The sequence below is a fragment of the Macadamia integrifolia genome, chromosome 6 (genome assembly GCF_013358625.1).
Source record: "Macadamia integrifolia cultivar HAES 741 chromosome 6, SCU_Mint_v3, whole genome shotgun sequence".
Taxonomy (NCBI): domain Eukaryota; kingdom Viridiplantae; phylum Streptophyta; class Magnoliopsida; order Proteales; family Proteaceae; genus Macadamia; species Macadamia integrifolia.
This window is the reverse complement of record NC_056562.1, coordinates 1,175,022-1,194,237: the sequence shown is the minus strand read 5'-3', so window position 1 is coordinate 1,194,237 and position 19,216 is coordinate 1,175,022. Positions and strand designations below refer to the sequence as shown.

Here is a 19,216-nt window from a genome sequence, read left to right as displayed (position 1 = left end):
GGAGGGGGAGGGGCACTAAAATTGACATGTGTTGAGAAAATTGCTTCTCTATCCAACTGTCAGAAGAACCAATAATGCCTCCACATGTCAGAAGTTTCTGTTGGTTCCTGAACCTCATTCCTATGTTTTATAACATAGGTAGAAATTAAGATTGATGCAGAGACACCAGAAGCACACCACTTCAGTCAGGCAGGTAGCTGCTCGCTAGAATCATGTCCTAGAGTAGATATAACAGTATAACACCCACAACTTTTAACCGTGCACCATTTGATGTCTGAGTTGACGTTAATGATGATAGGTTTGTAAGAGTTCCTTATATATATATATATATATTTCAGTTTGACAGATTCAGCTGCTAATCTTTCACCTTTCCCCTGTTAGAAACTGTACAAGAAAAATCAAGGGGTATGACGTGCTACGACTTGATCATCTGTCATCTAACCAAATACCCATATCTTTAACATAGAGTGAGGACCTGCCACAAATATAAGAAGGTGGAACAAAGCTGAACTACAAGGAACACAAAGCATTGCATCAACTTTTACCCATATATCTTTTTGTATGTACTGGTTATACTCCCTTCTGAACAAATCTAATTTTTCTTTGCATGTCCCTATGTTCAGGTATGAGAAACGAATCTGATATGCTGCTCAGAAAGCTAGAGTCAATGTATGGAAGCAGGTGAAAGGCTGATTTGTCGAGTCAGAAGGATACGAATCTGACACTGTTAATGTGACAGGGAGCCGTTTGAAGGTATGCCCTCTTTTTTATATCAGTTCTCTGCATGATCAACGTATTGAGTCTAAAGCTGTTATGATATTATCATACTCTTTTATAGTTTGAGTGTGATTCTTTTTGTTGGCCTTGCACATGTAGAAGCCATGCCATTGCTCCAACACAGAGAGAGGCTGCAAGGATCCGTGCAAAACAAAGTAGGGAAAACTGAGGTCTAAACAAAATAGGAGAAATGAAGAAATGAGAAATAAGAAATGAAAGGAAGAGGGAAGAGGAAAGAGGCACAACCCAGCAAGTCAGGAGAATCTCAGATAAATGGGGTCGACTACATGGATCCTTCCCCTCCAATAGCTCTATCTCAGTTCATACTTGGGACAAGACCTAAACTAAGCGATTAACGTAGAGCTGCTTAAATACAGAGAAAAAGATTTGAGGATAAACAACAAGAAGATTCAGATTCAGTAATGCAGAGATGTATGGTTTTTTTATCTCATTAATCATTCATTTTATTGGATTTCATTAAGAAAATATGTATTCTTCAGTTGACAACATCTTGGCATATGATGAAGAAAAGAAAACTGAAAAAACACTTGGCCATACTTGTTCATTATCTTTTCCTATGACACCTGCATATGACAACATCTTGGCATATGATGATACTGTGTGAATTTTTCAAATAAATTTTATCATTTCTTACTGGACTATTGGTCATTATCCTGTCTCCCAGAAATTTTCTTATGCCTTGTCAATAAAATCATGCAAGTGCAGTAGTGTACTCATGAATTTCATTGAGTTTTGCATGACAAATTTGTTTTTTGGGAGTTTTATATTTCTAAGGAATGAGGATGGGGCTTTAAAAGAAGAAAAAGGCTTTAAAAGAAGAAAAAGTGAAGTAAAAGATTGGTATCAGCATATTATATCAAAGAGGGTGGGCCTTGGGCAGTGGTAAGGTTGCTCCATTGCAACCTAGTGGTCATGAGTTCGATTCAGGAAACAGCCTCTCCGTGAAGTAAGGGTAAGGCTGCATTCGTTATGACCCTCCCAAGACCCACAGTGGCAGGAGCTCTGTGCATTGGGTATGCCCTTTTTATTGGTATCAACATGTTAGATGTGGTACCTGTATCAATATCCATCTTGGCATCAGGTAAAGCCCATGATAATTGAAGGACATGTTCGCGCATAACTGTTGGACTGGAACCTTTGGCTCACAGATTGATAGGATAGACTGAACCTCCCGCAGAAAACATAACTTTCATTTTGACTCCAGGGGGCTGAAACCTGGCCTCTGTAGCCTTATGAGAATAACCCCATCATCAACCTCAGGACCCCCTTCAGGCCCTTAATGAAAGTTTGTGTCCCCATTCCTTGCATCAATCTTTGTATTCATATCTGTATCCAGTTATCATATCTTGCTACTGCATGTGGTGAGTTGCTTAGTTTTCTCTATGTTAAAGGCATACAATTTGGAAAGGTGCTGAAATGACCCACTTCTCCTTTTTCCATAAAAAAAGTTGGGTGAAACATTTTTCTGATTTATTTCATTTTTCTGGTAAAGATGCAATCTTGTCACATATTATAAGTTAGATACCAATTAGTACAGGGGAAAAAGGGGCTTTTTTGCAGGCATGTCTTTGAATAGATCAGAAAAATGTACCCTGAAATTTATATATCAAATGATACGGAAATAAATTCATTTAAAACATTTTTTATTTCCTGAAGAATGATACATGGCAAGATGGTATGATCTTCGTCTCTGGTTGAAAATTTATGTATTACATTTTACTTTTGTGTCATTGTTAAGAAAAATGAATTCCAAGCAAAAAAACAAGAAAATAACTGAAAAATATCTGTACTTTGGAAAAGATGGAGCAGTCTATGAGATAAAGTTAATTGTTTAGCTCAACCAAGAGATCTGTCTTTTTATTCTGTTGAAGAGCTCCAACCACAAATCTAGGGCATTGAGGAAATAAACTGGAATTCGAGAATATAGGCACTAGCCCTCCAAATACGCCTCTGACCTGAAGTAGAGTGTTGAGTTTAACATACAGATATGGCTTTGGATGCATGTTCTTCATGCATGTATTGGTGATGCTCCTATATAATAAACTCATCTAATTTTACCTTTTGTGTTTCAGATATGGAAAATGAATCCAGTATGCTTCTCCAGAAGCTTGAGCTGATGATTAGAAGTGGGTGAGAGACTGATTTGTCAAGGCAGACGGTACACACCCAATGCTAAGATATGACAAAAAGCTCTGATAAAAATGCTTCCTTCATTTCAGTGGCTTCTGTTTATGTTCAATCTAAAAGCAAATCAACAGCAGGTATGCTGGTTTCATTCTGTTTATATGGCTTGTATTCAACCTTTATTTTTTCCCCTATGCATGTATAGCCATGATATGGTTCTAACATAGCCAGAGCTGTGAAGCTGAAGGCTGGGTATATTTAAACTCTAAACATTGGCTTAGAACAGAAATTTTAGCTTCATTTCTACTTGTGCTCATGGATCTGTTGCAATTACGACTTCCAGAGTATTATAAAATCTCCAGTTTTGTTTTTCCCTTTCAATCCAGAGATTTGGGAGATATAAAAACTTAACTTTGTTGCTCGGCATCCCTAATGTGTGCAGGCGCTGAGGTTTCTATCCAATTAAAGCAATGAAATTGAGACATAGAAACAGTTAATAGTAATTCAGCAAATGTGGAACTCTTGAGGTTTTGACCACAGTGGTCGTTTTCAAGTTATAAGATGATCAGACAACCTTGCACCCTGAAACACCGTGCTATGAAGTTCAGTGGCAATTAAAATGAACTGAGATGGTGTTAATGCCACGGAAGGGCTCACCAATCAACCCATTTCCAATTTGGCACTGATCGATGAAAACAATATAGCTCCTTCTAGGGGTGCCAATGGGCTGGGTTTTAAAAAACTCAGCCCAACCCTAAGGTCTCTTAACTCAACCCAAGTGCTGCCCAGCCCTAAGTTGAGTTGGGAAATCTCAGCCCAAGCACAACCAACCCTGTCGGGTTTAGCCTAACCCAGCCCAATCCTGATGGACCTTGATTGGGCCTGGTTTAACCCAACTAGCCCAGCTCAGTACTATTGATGCATTGCTGAGGTCAAAGACCAAAGTTTTAGTATGTATGCAAACTGTGGAAAACGAAAGATTTTTTATAGACCTTTTTCTATAAGTACCCATTAAAGTTATTAACAAATTTATTTATTATAAACTTAATATGTAGGGTTGAGTTGGATTAGGTTGGGTCGGGTTGGGTTGGGATGAGACCTCAATCCAGGCCCAGCCCAACCTGGGTTCGGGCCTGAAATTCTCAACCCTAGCCCACCCTATGTGTTAAAATCTCAGCCCAGTCCCTGTTCGGACCCAAGGCAAGTTAGGGTGGGTTCGGGCTGACTAGGCTTTTTGACACCCTTGGCTCCATCTGTTTTTTCTGTTTTTCATTGCCGTATCAATTGGAGACCAACAATTATGTGGAAATTCAAAAGAAGTGACAAGCTTTTTTTTTTTTTTTTTTAAAGAATGTGTGTGGGTCTAAGTTCAACTGCTCTTATCTCCTTGGGGCCACTCACCCCATAGTGTTTAGTACTCTTTATTGCTTTCTGTAAAAGTTGAATGTTTCTCATTCAACCCCGATATGACCCTGTCTATGCAGTCTTGGGGTCAATATGAACGAGCGGAGCCAGTCAAATACCCTTAGTTAGCCAAAAAAAAAAAAAGATTAATTCTAGGGTACTACACTTCCAACCCCCAAGGGGCAGAAATGGTATTACATCCAAATTAAAATTTTCTGTACGATCAGATTACTTTGTTGCCTTTTTATCTTATTTGGTCAATGTCAATGGCTACAGCTCCATGTAAATATACCTGATTGATTACACAGACCATATTCCATAATATTAAGTGACAAACAATCGAATCAATATAGTGAACTAGTAGGAGTTTAGGACCACCCTAACAACTTAGCCACCTAAGTGTTCCAACACAGGAAATGTGCTTCGTTCACCAAACGTCCTACATAGATTTGATGGGACAACCATAACTATACAGAGTTAGTTATAGTTGTGATAATGAAGCAACTATACAACAAATGATGGTCTCTTTTGGAAAATTCTTTTTAAATATTAAGTTATAAAAATGTCTTAATCTACAACTCATGTGAATAATGAATGATAGGAAAACCAAACTACCGCCACCACTCTACAATCTTTCAACCCAAGCAAACACAAGCATCCATGCTCGTGTACTCACTACCAAGGTTTTTAGTATATGGTATCGGTAGCCAATCTCGGCAGATACTAATACTCATGTTGATACAGGTTGATCATATCAAGTCAGATCGCACCATTTTACCCCAAATTTAGACCATTTTACCTTTCCACTAGTGATACAATTGATCCCTCTTAATTTCGTATTAGTATTGATATTCGTCAATACTTATACATATTGGCCGATATGGTATTAATTAAGCGCATTAAGCGGTGTGTTTTAGGTTTAAATATTTTGATTCAATTCAATTTCTAGAGTGTAGAAGGAAACCGAAAACGAACCTTTTATTATACGGTTTTTGTTTGTGAAACCGAATCTATTTTTTAAACGGTTGTGTTCTTGGTTTTGTTACTGATTTGAGGTAATAGGTTCATAAACGGTTTTTAGATCTTAAATAGTTTGGTCTCGATTTTGTGACTTTAGAACTCAAATGAGCCGAGACGAAGATAGAAGGAAGAAATAACGTTGTATAAATGGTTTATTAAATGATTTGATTCAGTTCTGACTCCTTGATTTGATAAGAAATTTGATTTCAGTGCCAAGAGGTGATTTCTATTTTGGAAAATTATAGTGGTTTTAAAAATGAAATTGATTTCACTTTTACTTTGAATGAACGTATGATTAATTTGATGGGAAAAGAAGTAACATTTTTATGTTGAAAATAAAACACCACTCTTCTTCTTCTCCTAATGGTCTCACTACCAACATGCCACCACCACTCCACCATCACCACCTCCACCGTCACACCTCCCCTGCGCCATTGCAACTATCACCCCTTCCTGGACCCTCGCCCCTGCTCCCACCTCCACGCTCCACCTCTACCCTCTCCCAAAGAAAAATAGAGGATTTGTTCTCAGAAATTGAATTGCCTAATAGATTTTTTATCCTTGAAATATTTCAGATTGATGTGATCAAAACAATTTCAATTTCTTGACTAAAAATATATTTATTTACTATTTTATAAAATCAATTTAAAATTAGAATAGAAATCATATCAAATCTGGTCTTAATAATTTTTGCACGGTTCAAAATCATCAGTCTAACGATTCAAAACCAAATCAAACTATTTAATAAGCAATTTTAATTTTTAACTAAAATCAAACCAACTATTTAACAGTCTTTTTTTTTTTTTTTTACTCCTTAGTTAGTTTAGTTTATTTTTTATTTTTTAAGGAGAATTGACAACCTTAAATTACTAATATCCAAATCCATTACTACTAATTACTACTACTATAACCACTAAAACATGGCCACTACACATCACATCTAGATGGTCTCAACTCCTAAGGATTGGTCCCCAAACGCCCAACCCATGGCCCACCAAGGTTGTTAGAATCATCTTAGCATATCATAGAGGGATGCGGGTCGCCCAAAAATTAAGCTAATCCCTGACTACCATATGATCTTGACCGTTGATCTATAATGAGGTCAATTTTATGATGTGATCATGCCCTTCACCTTCCATAATGACCGTAGACGAAGCTACCCTTGTATTAATTATTAATCATACGGCTAGTGAAGATTCGTAATTGACTAGTTCTAGGTATTGCTATCCGTGTTCATATCAGTCCCAACTGATATCGATACAATACCGCTGTGGATCGGTTGAAACTGGGCTGTATCAGGTTTGTAATTGATGTCATTTGAAAAATGATCCATTTTTTGGTCGACTGTGAATACTTATCGAGGTCCGACAATAATAAAAATAATACATTATCGACCGATATGTTGATATGAGACTGATACCATGGCTTGGTGACGTTGACTATGGACTACATTGAAGTTCTAGGGTTTTTTTTTACTCGTGATTATTGTCTGTATTAGGGATAAAATTGATAAGATTAAAAAGAAACTTAAAATGCAACGTGGCTTCTACACTCAGGATTCAAGGGTGAAATGATTGTCCTACCCCATAAAACACATAAATTTTGTTACTGATTATGCTTCCCTATGTACTCTTATTGGTCTTTACATCGATGCAGGGTCACATTGCAGTGTTAAAACCCTTCATTTTTTAATTCAATTGGTAATTCAACACTTTTTACATTCAATAGACCCATAGTGACACCGAAACGAATCTGCTGTTTTGTCCCTGGTTTTCCTTTAAAAATAGATTTTTCTTCATCGTTTTTACCCTTGGTCCGTACCATTCCACTTATACGTATCGGCACAGGCCGATCCCGATACCTCAAACACTGATCGACCATATGTGTTTCCTTTTGTGGTTCTGGGATTCTTGTAGCGCCTCTGATTGTTGCAGCCTACAGCTGACAGCTCCCTCTACTCTATCCGGGTTTCTGCCTTTCCAGTAAGTAAACCCATGTGACTGTTTTGAGAAATTACCTGAACGCCCCTTCACAAAATTCGAGAACTGTAACTCTTCAGTGTTATTATGGTAATTAAATCGTACTTCGTCTTGGTATTGGTTCTGCAATGAGCCAATGAGAGTACGAGAGGGTGCGCGCGCAAATTCTGTTGGAATTTCTGTAACGGTTTATGATCCGACTCTGGTCTCCCCGGAAGCGATCTTGCCTCTCCTCCAAATCTCTATATAAAGTAGTTCGTCCCCTTCTTTTTATCGGAATTCTATTTCTGTTTTTTTCTTTCTCCAATTCTATCTCCTCTTCCCTTTCTCAAAACACATAGAGCTTATTACCTCTTGTGCTTGTAAGTTTCTTGAAATCGCGGTCTTGAAGCAATCGATGATCTCTTTTACGTATCCTTTTGCTATTTATTACTGAAAAATTTTCAGTTCAATGTAAAATGTTGTTTTCCATTTCTGGTAAATTATATCTCTGTTTTGCTTTTTATCTGCTGGGAGATTCAGATCTGGAGATCATGAAGCTTTTGACAAGCTCTATGATATCTGTGATTTTCCAATTGATTTCTTTCAGATGGAAACATTAGAAGAGAAGAATTCCAAATGTTGATTGAAGAAATGATTTAAGATTTCTCTATTTTATGCTCAGATCCATTCAACAAATGCAGAAAGAAAAATCTTCCACCGATGATGGCTTCAGTCCTTCTGCTTCACCACCATCGCAATATGAAGGCTTCGGTTTCAGTTCTTTCTGTTCCTCTTCATTCCCTACGAAAACATCTCTCTCGAACTCCGACTCACTAAGCCTCTCTGGTTGCTCCTGCGACGAAGATAGAAACGAAATAGCCACAGAGAGTCAACTCTACCTAGCTCGTCTCACCTTAGAATACGACCAACTGGTCGATCGGTACCGTTTATGCTATAATCATCTTCAGGAAGTTCTCAAAGAGAAGGAAGCTCTTCGGCAAGAGAAGGCAGAATTTCAAATGGCGAATATTGAATTGACCGATCGATTGAGTCTCTTAACTCAAGCTTTCCTTCGGAACCGTTTCATCCCGTCTAGTTATCCTTCTCCATCGATCATTAACGATTTCCATCGTCTGTGTCTTGGAGATAAGGTACTGGCTAGTCGCGTTTCGGCTGATCCTCTGGATGCGAGTCCAACAAGTGTAATAGGAAATTATCCATTCGAGAAGAGGAGCTTGGAGCGGGTTTCTTTACCGAAGAGCATTTCAGTTCGTTCCAATGGGTACTTGAAGATGAATCAAACCCATGGAAGCGATGGAACTTCAAGTGGCACCAGCCGACTCCGAGTTGCTAGTCCCGTCGCTAATGGAACGGTAGAAGAAACTCCCTTACCTCTTACCTATTGGTTATTATTGCTCGGTTTTGTGCTTCTGTCTTTGCTTTTAATGAGGTTGGCATGTATGTGTATGGCACAGCATGTGCCGGTGACTTGCGGAAAGAAAGAAGAGGAAGCCGTGGAGTTGGAGGTGTTCAATCAAGGAATGTTCAAGACGGAGTTGTGCAACAAGTGGCAAGAGACTGGTACGTGTCCTTACGGAGACCATTGTCAGTTTGCACACGGCGTCTCTGAGCTTCGCCCTGTTATTCGCCACCCTCGCTATAAGACGGAGGTTTGCCGGATGGTTCTCGCCGGAGATAAATGTTCGTATGGCCACCGCTGCCACTTCCGCCACGCGCTTACAGAGGAGGAGAGATTTGTGGGCTCTGCTTTAAAACCTTAATGAATAAGTATGAGAGTAAGTGTAAGTAGTTGATCATTGATGAAATATCTTGATTCGGGATGATCTTGCGCTGGAAGGACATGGACAGTGACTTCAGCTAAAGAGGGACTCCATTTTTTTGTATTAATTAATTACATGTTATAAGTAATCAATAATTCATTTATTTTCTTCCTTCTGTTCCTTAATATGGCTTTGGCTGCTGCTGCTGGCATTGCATCACACAGGGATCAGTGGATCACCAACTAATCACACGACCAGCCTTCTGTAATCATGATATTTGATACCGGCACAGTAAGCAATATTCGATTGGAGTTATCATTCATGCCCAATTCCATTTCCAACCTCTCTCTCTCTCTCTCTCTCTCTAATTTTGTCCATATTTCGATGATCAGGTGGTAACAATTTTTTTTTTTTAATTCACCTGTGGGTACAGAATAAATAAGAAAACACACACACTCACACAATGAGTACTACAGGGTTCGATCTCACAACCTCCTCCCCTAGGTGGAGGCTCCATAAGCCGAAGCTACCACCACTAGACTATCCTAATGTTCATAACAGAACAAGGGCTACTTTATTATCTATCATATGATGCATCTAGTTTCCAAATTTGGTATATAGGTAGACCTCATAGCCTAGTCTTGGATTGTACACATGAGAAAACTAGTTCCAAAATTGGTTATGAAGTCACAGAGACTATCCACTATAAGTTGGTTATGTTTGTGTTTGACCACCAAATTTAATCTGGAGCTAATCCAAGATGTGCCCTTTCTATCGATACAGTTAGAAATGGTCATGGCATATACTACATGGTCAAAATTGGGTGTCAAATGGTTGGTTCAGTCAGTTTCAATTGGACTGAATCAGTGGGAGACTCAATTTCAGTTTTCTCTTAGTGGCTTTTTATTGGATTGATATTGGACTTGGTTTGGTTTGATTTCGATTTATCATATATATAAAAAATTGAAGAAATTTTTATTTTTATTTATTTATTTATTATATATATATATATTTTTCAGTTTCACAATACCCCAAACTGAAGCCTGTTTGATAGGGAATCAGTTCAATCTGAGTTTGTTCGATCGGTTTAACAAGTTTTGTTTTTTGACACCCCTATGCTAAGCAATGCTTTATTACCATTTTGCCAAATTTCATATGATATGACATTGTTTACTTTTCAATAGTGATGACTGATGAAAATTCCTGGTGAAGTTGTAGTGCTTAAATCAGCTCATCAGGAGATCTTGAGTTTAAACCTTTTGACCCTTATTTCGGTGGCCCCCTCCTTCCATAGGGTAGTTACCGAAAAAAAAAAAAAATGGCTTGGGCTGGCCCAGAAAATTTTCCGATTTGCCCACTTGAATCAAAGAATATATGGCCTGTGATAGACTGACTTCTCCCAGTCCAATGCCTTTCATGTTACATATCTCATGGGCTTAGCATAAAAACTCCTAGCCCATCCTATGAAGCTATATGTGTTAACTCTAGTTGGTGCCAAAGAAAAAAATCGATTCCACTAGACTCATTTGTTGGTGTTCGATGTCTTGTATTTTGTCAGATGAATTACAGATTAATCCTAAAGGGTTGTTGAAAAAATTAAGAGGTTGCAAGGACCATTTAAGACTATATAGGTGTTTCAGTAATATGTGTTGTTAGATCAAACACCAAGAAATACGAAAATAAATAGACAAAAAGATCTGCACAACATATAGATTTAACGAGGTTCACACACTAGTGTGGTGTGCTATGTCCTCGGGCGAAGAAGAAGATGTTTCACTACGCAAAAGAGATATTACACCCAAGCAGCGGCAAGAAAACTCGCCCTAAACCCCTAGCTCGAAAAACCCCCCCAAAATACAATGATTTTCTCAACAAGACAATAGTACATTATATACTCCAAGTCGAGGGCCCAACCCCTCTGCTTCCATCACAGATCTTAGAAAACTTCCCATTCGGATCGCTACCAAAATATGTCGGAGCAGGTCAATCTTCAAAATAGGTCAAGAATTCAAGACAAAACTTAACATGTATCTATATAGATTTTGCCATAAATTTGTAGCAATGGTTCATTCTCTATAATCTTAAGAGGCGTGAAGACAAGTGATTGTAATCCTATTATCCATTGATAGTATAGGAAATTTAATCACTCTGTTGATAGATAATCTTGCAGAACCACATAATCTTTATAGTGTGTGATTCTTTGTTTGCTTTTTTTTTTTTTTTTTTTCATCATTTTACGTATTCCTTACACCAATTTGCCGGCCAGAGTCATTTTGTTGTGTGCGAGACCTAATAACCCTTCAATGGGCTCACGTATTGCAAAGGAACACATGAATGATGGAGACTGGCCAACGACTTTTTGAAGTTGGAGGACAGTCACTAACTGGATTAAGTGTGTAAATAAGACCAAGTCATGTAGCAACCAAAAAGCATGAACGATGGTAGAGAAAAAATAGGAGAGATAAGCACAGAGACTTGTAGCTGCCCTTTATACCTTTTTCCCATGTCAAGAACATATCTATTCTAAAGTGATTTGCCTGTTTCTTTTCCTTTTACCTGGTGCTCTTCTTCCATCTTCTGTCATCATCGTCAGTTTGAAAAATGATTTCAACTTATCCTCAAGTCGTACTCATCCTGAAGTAGTCCTATTGCGTTATCTATGTCTATCATTTCTTAAAAGTCAAGCTTTCTTTAGATCCTACCTTTTTTTTTTCCTTCAAAGCATGGCTTGACTGATTAATTCCTTTATTAGACTAGGTAGGATATACGAAAAAACTAGCACAATCTCTTTGAGAAGCCAGCAAGCCTACATATCTTAAGTTGATGCTGTTGGGTACGATCCTTGGCTTGTATTTGTTGGTTGATTCCGAAGGGCCGTTAAGAGGCCATAAGACTTGGAGTGTGATATACCATAATATGACTGGCCACTAAGGAACAGACACGTGGTTGGAACATCGTAAATAGGATGGTCATACAATCAGACGACATGACCCTAGGACTATCAGATTATCTGATCATCAGACAACATGACCTTAAGACGACTAGATTATCAGACGATCAGAGGACCTAATCCTTGGACAGTTAGATGATCAGGTGACTTACTTGCCCTTCCCCTATTCACCACAAACGATCACCTTTTCATATCCTCCACCTACGTGTCACCTGGATCTGATCACTCAATCTTGTGATAGTGACATTCGAAACTATCTTTGAACCTAACCAGAGTTGGTTAGCAAACTAAATTGTGGTCAGATAGTTATTCAACTCATGGCCAACCATGGTTGGATCAATTGTTAGAACCATGGTTACTTGACTTGAGGATAACTATGTGTTAACCGTTAGGATCCTAACTTACTCATGATGAAATCAGCCACCTCAGCCCAGACAAGGCCAAATCCACCAATCCCCAGCTAGTCCAGGTCACCATGGAAAAGGACCCCTGGACCAATGGGATTCCTCGTCAATCACAAGATGAGAGAAACTTAGCCGAAAAGCAAGGTAAGCAACTTTGAACCCCCATAGCTCAACCTAAAGTTTTCCTTACTCACTGAGTATACTAACTTGAGCTTTGGAGAGTCTTCATCAAAGATTGGCTTCAGGTTAGTTCTTTATCTATGAGAGGCAAGAATCTGCACTAAAATAGTGCCCAAAGACTTATATGGTATTTCGTTAAAACTATGCCTATGTATTCTCTATGAAATGTAGCAACAAATTCTTTGTAGTCTAAGAGAGCTGTGAAGACGAGCGGCTGTAATCTTATTCTCCATTGATAGTGAAGTAGGAGCTCATATCACTTTGGTTGTAAGCATTTTGCCGAGATGGTGATTTTTTATCCAAAGTTGATATAAACTCATGAAATGATGATTAATTAGTTAGTTAATTGGGATATTAATTTTGTTAATTAGTAAAATGAAAAAGAAAAGCCAGGGATTGAAACCTTTTTTCCTCGAGTCGAGCAAGCAGTGCCGAACCCACAGTAGGAATTATATTCCCTAGTCCTGTGCAATGAGTGAGGAGTAAGGAATCTAGAAAATCAAATAGCATCAGAAAATGAGTGAGTGGAGAATTTTTGCGTTTCCCACAAACATGTTCCTGCGAATTGTGATACATTTGCAAAAAAAAAAAAAAAAAAAAAAAAGAATTGTGATACATTTGCTTCGACCGAGTCATTCATTTCCTACTGAACTTTGAAGTTTAGAGAGAGAGAGAGAGAGAGAGAGTTTTCCTTCCCACTTAGCTCAGCTCAGCTCAGCTCTGCCCAGACCAGCTCAGCTCAGACAAGACCAGAGGCACGTTATCTCCCTCTGCTTTATATATGACCCACTCCTTTTGCCATCCCCAGTCTCCCTACCCTCTCTAAATCTCTATCCTGTAAGTCTCTCTTCCTTTATCTGTAACTCCTTTGCATCCTTCGCTCGTAACCTATTTTCTCTCTCTCTCTCTCTCTCTCTCTCTCTCTCGCTCTCTAAACCTTCTATTTTAGTTCGAATAAAGAGAGAATAAGATGAAGCAGATGGGTAGCAACGATAATAATCACAAGTAGCAAGAGCATATGGATTCAAGTGGGGGTTATGATGGGAGTTGATGCGGTAAAAATTGACTAGCCTATCTTCCTTGCAACTCCTGATGCTCCAGTAGATTTGCGCAGAAGAGAAGACAGGAGAGAGTCGAGCTAACCTGATGGGGGACTCTCTGATGCCTAAGTTAGATCTTTCCACAGTAGATACTCAAGAGAGTTTTTCAGTCAAAAGAAGTGATCGATCTCCATAATGGAGGCTTACCTTGGTATTTATAGGCTACTGATGGAGGGAGGAAATGAGACATTCATAGAGAGTCCTGTTAGACGTGGAGTCCTTGAGAGGAATGGCTCTCTGATGCTAGGAATATTCCAGATACTAGGGCATACTTCGGGAATATTCCCCTCTTATCTCGGAAGTGCAAGTCACTTGAATATAGGAGTGCATGAGAGTATGTTTTTGGGAGCCCTACCTGATAATGCCAAGCTGAGGTGATAGCTCGGCATGAGGTGAGGGCGAGGCAGCAGGTCAGCTTATAAGGGGCCGAGGTGGCAGCTTGACATGAGGTGTTCAAACGTGCTTGGCTTGGCTAAGGACAGGGATGTATTTACCCTCATCACCAGCCCCCCGCTTTAGTAGTCTGGGTCAGACAGCTAGAGCATTTATTCGGTTGACTTTCTTGCATGTGTGCCGTTCGTTTAGCATGAAACACGCGGCTCCTGCCGCATGTCACTGCGTCGTAACTTCAACTCAGGTAGGCAAAGAGACTGCTTTGGGTGACCATTGATCTCGACCAGATCCAGCCATCCATTTTCCACCAACTTCACCTATAAATAGGATACATTTCTTCCCAGAAGACTTCACATTTGTTCGAGTGATAAAGTTAGTTCAGCTCACTCCTAGCCTCGATGCAGTCATCCTCAAAGTCTCAGAGCAGGTCGACGTCTTGACTTCAACCAACCATTTTCTCCAACCAGCTCGTCTTCATTAGCTCGTCCTCTCTAGTGCATCATTCTCAAGCTCGTCCTTCAACCAGTAAGTAAGATCGTACTATGGTTGTGACTTGTTCTTCTTTCTCTCGGCCCTCCATGTTTCCTAGTGTTATTCCTGGTGATCCCGACATGGCGTCTGTACGTGACCCTAACTCGCCCAGCCAAACCCCTTGATGGCCATAAGGCTTGGGGAAAACCACCCAGAGTGTCCTATTCCCGATCCTTCATCCTCCCGTGATGACACTTCAAGCTGTCCAGGCTCTAACGACAGCTCAAGCTCTGGTGGCAGCTCAGGCTTGGGCAGTAGCTCAGGTGCTGAGTCTGTCAAGGTGGTCTCGTCTACGATCGACCCGACCATGGGTGATCTTGGCTCGGTTGCCCTAGCTCAACCCCTAAGTGTCGTGGTGACGGGCACTTTGGTGGCAGGGCCATCAGGGGCTGAAGTCCCTGAGGCAAGCCTAGTAGAGTCTGAGGGGGAAAAACTCTGCTTCATCCTCTAATGAAAAGAAGACTACCGTCAACTCCCAGAGCATACTTATGCACAAGGTCTTAAACTTGATTTGGGGTCGGTACGGTATCCCCGATTATGTGGTGATGAGCGACCCTGACAAAGACGAGCACGTAGACACTTCTGGGGACGAGGTGGTCCTCTATGATGTCGCCTTTCAAAGCGATTTTAGGATTCTGATGCCCGAGCTGGTCAGCTTGGCTCTGGAGTGCTGGTGTCTTGCCCCGATCCAAATCACCCCATACTCCTGGAGCATTCTTCTCGGCTTTGAGGTGTTCGTCTCGAAGTTGGGCCGAATTGTAACATTGGAGGTCTTCCACAAGATGTTCTTGGTGAAGCAGCACATCTCGGGGTGATACTACTTCACCAAGAGGGACAGAGACGATCCCTACAACGATCTGAAGATGTTCATTAACATGCCCTCCTCAGTGAAGAAGTGGAAGGAGAGGTATTTCTATGTGACCATGGAGGGGAACCCCCTCAAGAGTAGCTAGGCAAAGCCTACTCTATTGGTGTTAAACCAATCTCTAAAGTTATCCGAGATCGATCTCCAAACCTAACAAATATGTTTGTGCAGGGAGGTCGTTGAGGTCCGGATGCTACAATATGACAACTTCCTCTATGAGTGGGAGTTGAGTGAAGTCCTTGGTGAGGGTCTAATCGAGTCTGGTCATTTCATCTATTTAGCTCGGTCTTTATACTAACTCAGGTCGGCTCTTCTCTGTTTTGTAGTGGTGAACGTAAAGGTAGACAATAGGGCACTTGCTGCAGTGGAGGTGAGGACGAAAGAGGTGTCTATGTAGGCCATCAAAAAGAATGTGGACAAAGGCAAGGTCGTGTCGAGCCTAGGCCATGGCGGGTAGGCCGTTCCACCCCCTGGCATGGGTCACAAGGCCTTGCCAATCATCATAGGGGCCAATCCTGGAAAGGAGATGCCCCCGCCATCTAGTACTCAGCTTGGCATGGGACTCCAGGCTCACTCAGGGTAAAGAGCCAGTGGGTCTAGGAGAAAAGGGGCCTTGCCAGACCGGTACACCGGACCGAGCTACTGGAGGTCAGGAAGGCCAAAAGTGGAAGCGCTCCCCTAATGAAGAGGTGCAGCCCCGCAATCAGCACAAGGTTGCCTAACCCGGGTAGAAACCTCCAACCACGCTGGAGGAGTTGATTGAGAACGGCACCATGCGGGATCCCAACAACGCTCAGACATGGTGCCGTCGAAGCTGCCTTAAGAGGGACATCGCCTGCGCGAAGAAGTTATCGAACGTAGACTTCGTGGACCTAATGTACACACAGATCGGTGATGTAAGTCACCACAACCTCCATCTTGTGTGGTTCTGATGCTTGAATATTCCTAACAGCTCTGTTGAATCTTTGTAGGGCTTCAACTTCTCGATCGATGCAGCTCATCAGTTTTGAGAACATGGCCATCACCTATTCGAGGGTGGAGGATGAGGTGAGGCACCTCTGGGTGGAAATGCACATGATCACGAGCCAGCTGGAGGCTGAGGAGTAGAGCGTAAAAGATGCCGAGCTGAGGGCTGACGAGATGAACGAGAAGTTGCCAAGCAACTCTAGGTCAATAGCGACCTGTTCAAGGGGAAGGACATGCTCCATAGCAAGCTGGCTGAGACTGAAGAAGCCAGTAAAAAGGAGGCAGAGCATATAGCTCCGAATACTGAGCTAGAAGGGAAACACCGGATCGAGCTGGCGACGAACGATGAGGTCACTATTGAGAGGTGGATAAACTCCAAATTTGGTTAGAAATGGTTAGTCAACGTCAACATCACTTCATTCCAAGCCGGCTCAGACAACACCATTCAGTTCGTCCTGGGCAAGACGCCAGACTATGATCTGTCAGACTATGAGCAGCGCGCTCCTGCTCCCGTTCCTTCAGTGCAGCTCAACGGCCAGGCCAATGTCGGGGAAGAGGTGAACCAAGCAGACCCTAAGGACCAACCAACCCCTAGATTAGCCCCCCATGCCTTGTAACTTTGATTCTATTTTTCTTCCCTTCTTTCTTTTTCTTTTTTGATGTAAGTGTCTCCTTCCAGAGTAATGTAATTTTGAGGGTTTTTACCCTCTTTTATTAATGAAAAATGTTTTCCCTTTTTCAGTCATTGTGCCTCTTTTGTTTCCTTGTAAGCTTAGTTCCATTATCTGGTGGAGCTCAGATTTATTTTATACATCTTACGATCTTCTGAAGTGTTATGCCTAGACTTGGACCATAGTGATGTTGAGCTAGGGCTCAGCCTTAGAACCTTGGGTGTCAAATTCTTGTAGTGCCAAACTTGGATTTAGTCTTGGTAGCACCGAGCTGGGGCTTGATCTTAGAAGTAGCCAAGCTGGAGCTCGGTCTTGATGGGTGCCGAGCTGGGAATCAATCTTAATACCTTAGATGTTTTAAGGTGCCAAACCTGGGTTTGGTCTTGGTAGTACCAAGCTGGGGCTCGATCTTAGATGTTGCTGAGCTGAAGCTCGGTATTGATAAGTGCCAAGCTGGGCTCGGTCTTGGTCTTAATGAGTGCCGAGTTGGAGCTTGGTCTTGATAGGTGCCGAGCTGGGCTCGATCTTGAGTCTTTAGATGTTAAGGTATTGAGGTGCCAAACCTGGGTTTGGTCTTGGTAGTGCCAAGCTTGGGCTTAGTCTTAGATGTTGCCAAGCAGAAGCTTGGTCTTGATAGGTGCCAAGCTGGGCTCGGTCTTAATGAGTGCTGAGCTGGAGCTCGATCTTGAGTCCTTATATGTTAAGGGATTGAGGTGCCAAACCTGGGTTTGGTCTTGGTAGTGCCGAGCTGGGGCTCGATCTTAGATGTTGCAGAGCTGAAGCTCGATCTTGATAGGTGCCGAGCTAGGCTCGGTCTTAATGAGTGCCAAGCTGGGGCTCGATCTTAAGAACAATGAGTAGATATTTAAGAGAAGCTTCTTCGTTCATTGATATGTGGCATGCACTTGTAACAAATACATTAGAGTCCAATCCGCTCCACGAATGAAATTGAATAATTGAAATATAAAAACTAAGGTACTGAGAATATGAAATCTATAAGACTAACACCCGGTCGTGTGGGACTTCAATGTGATCTATTGGTAAAATTTTTTGAGATTTTTGATATTTCATGCTCTTGGTATAGCTATACCCCTTGAGTGTACAAGTGGTAAGTATGGGGCGAACCACTTTGAAGAATATATAAGGGCCTTCCCAGTTTACGCTTAACTTGCCTTCACTTCTCGAGTCTACTGCAACTGCTTTTCTAAGGATCAAGTCGCCTACTATGAGTCCTCGTGGCCGAACCTTTCGGTTGTGATACTGCCACACCTTTTGCTTGTAGGTTTCATTTCGTACTAGAGCTTCTTCTCGGACTTCATCTATGAAGTCGATGTTTGCTTGAAGTTGATGTTTGCTTGGAGCCTTGTCTCGTTTTGTGATGCATCAAACACTATCAATCGGAACGAAGCTTGGGTTATCTCCATAAGGGCCAATGCTTTAGTCCCATATGCTAGTCGAAAAGGCGTTTCCTTTGTGGGGGTCCGAGCTGAGGTGCGATAGGCCCAGAGCACACTAAGTAGTTGGTCAGACCATTTTTTCTTCTCCCGATCCAGCCTTTTCTTGATTCCATCCAGATTTGTGTGGTTGGCCTTTTCTACATGGTCGTTTGACTATGGGTGTGGCACTGCAGTATTTTAAAAATTAATGTTAAAGTTGTTGCAAAAGAGTCTGAATTTTTTATTGTCGAATTGTCGCCCATTGTCAGTCACTAGCACCTTTAGGACACCGTAGCAGTATATGACGTCGTCTCTTACGAACTTTTCCACAGCCTGCTCGGTGATCCTTGCTAGGGGACATGCTTCCACCCACTTAGTGAAGTTGTCAATGGCAATAATCAAGAACTGGACACCGCCTTTGCCTTTCTTGAACTGTCTTAGGATATCCATTCCCCACATTGTGAATTGGATCGGACAAATTATGGAGCTAAGTTCTATAGTCGGGACGTGCGGTATCAAGGCATGCACTTGGCACTTGAAGCATCGTCGGACAAACTTCATTGCATCTTGCTACATCTTCGGCCAATAGAATCCTTGGCATAATACTAGTGCTCTTCCACCCATATAGCTTC

At 41.2% G+C, this 19,216-nt stretch overlaps 2 protein-coding genes across 6 annotated transcripts in view; both read left to right on the top strand.

Moving 5' to 3' along the window:
• The window catches only part of LOC122081741 (putative zinc finger protein At1g68190), a 10,451-nt gene extending 7,148 nt beyond the window's left edge, over positions 1-3,303 (top strand). For 2 of the 4 annotated variants that reach the window (XM_042648973.1, XM_042648972.1), the window contains 3 exons: positions 624-753; positions 877-1,209; positions 2,871-3,303. In XM_042648973.1, the coding sequence (XP_042504907.1) occupies positions 624-642 (19 nt within the window). In that variant the 3' untranslated portion in view covers positions 643-753; positions 877-1,209; positions 2,871-3,303. The remainder of the gene's footprint in view (positions 1-623; positions 754-876; positions 1,210-2,870) is intronic. The other 2 variants (XM_042648974.1, XM_042648975.1) reach the window with 2 other exon arrangements.
• Positions 3,304-7,578: 4,275 nt separating this feature from the next.
• Positions 7,579-9,259, top strand: LOC122081547 (zinc finger CCCH domain-containing protein 15-like). 2 transcript variants are annotated; one of them, XM_042648719.1, is made up of 3 exons: positions 7,579-7,687; positions 7,990-8,680; positions 8,783-9,259. In XM_042648719.1, the coding sequence occupies exons 2-3, from the start codon at positions 8,003-8,005 to the stop codon at positions 9,086-9,088; spliced, it is 984 nt and encodes a 327-aa protein (XP_042504653.1). In that variant the 5' UTR covers positions 7,579-7,687; positions 7,990-8,002; the 3' UTR covers positions 9,089-9,259. The 2 variants fall into 2 exon arrangements, with proteins under 2 accessions (XP_042504653.1, XP_042504652.1); XM_042648718.1 differs by lacking the exon at positions 7,579-7,687 and adding an exon at positions 7,708-7,736.
• Positions 9,260-19,216: the final 9,957 nt, after the last annotated feature.

Coding starts and splice junctions, on each gene's coding strand:
- LOC122081547 (XM_042648718.1), top strand. Junction 8,681..8,782: donor GTCCCGTCGCTAATGGAACG/GTAGAAGAAACT, acceptor TGTATGGCACAG/CATGTGCCGGTGACTTGCGG.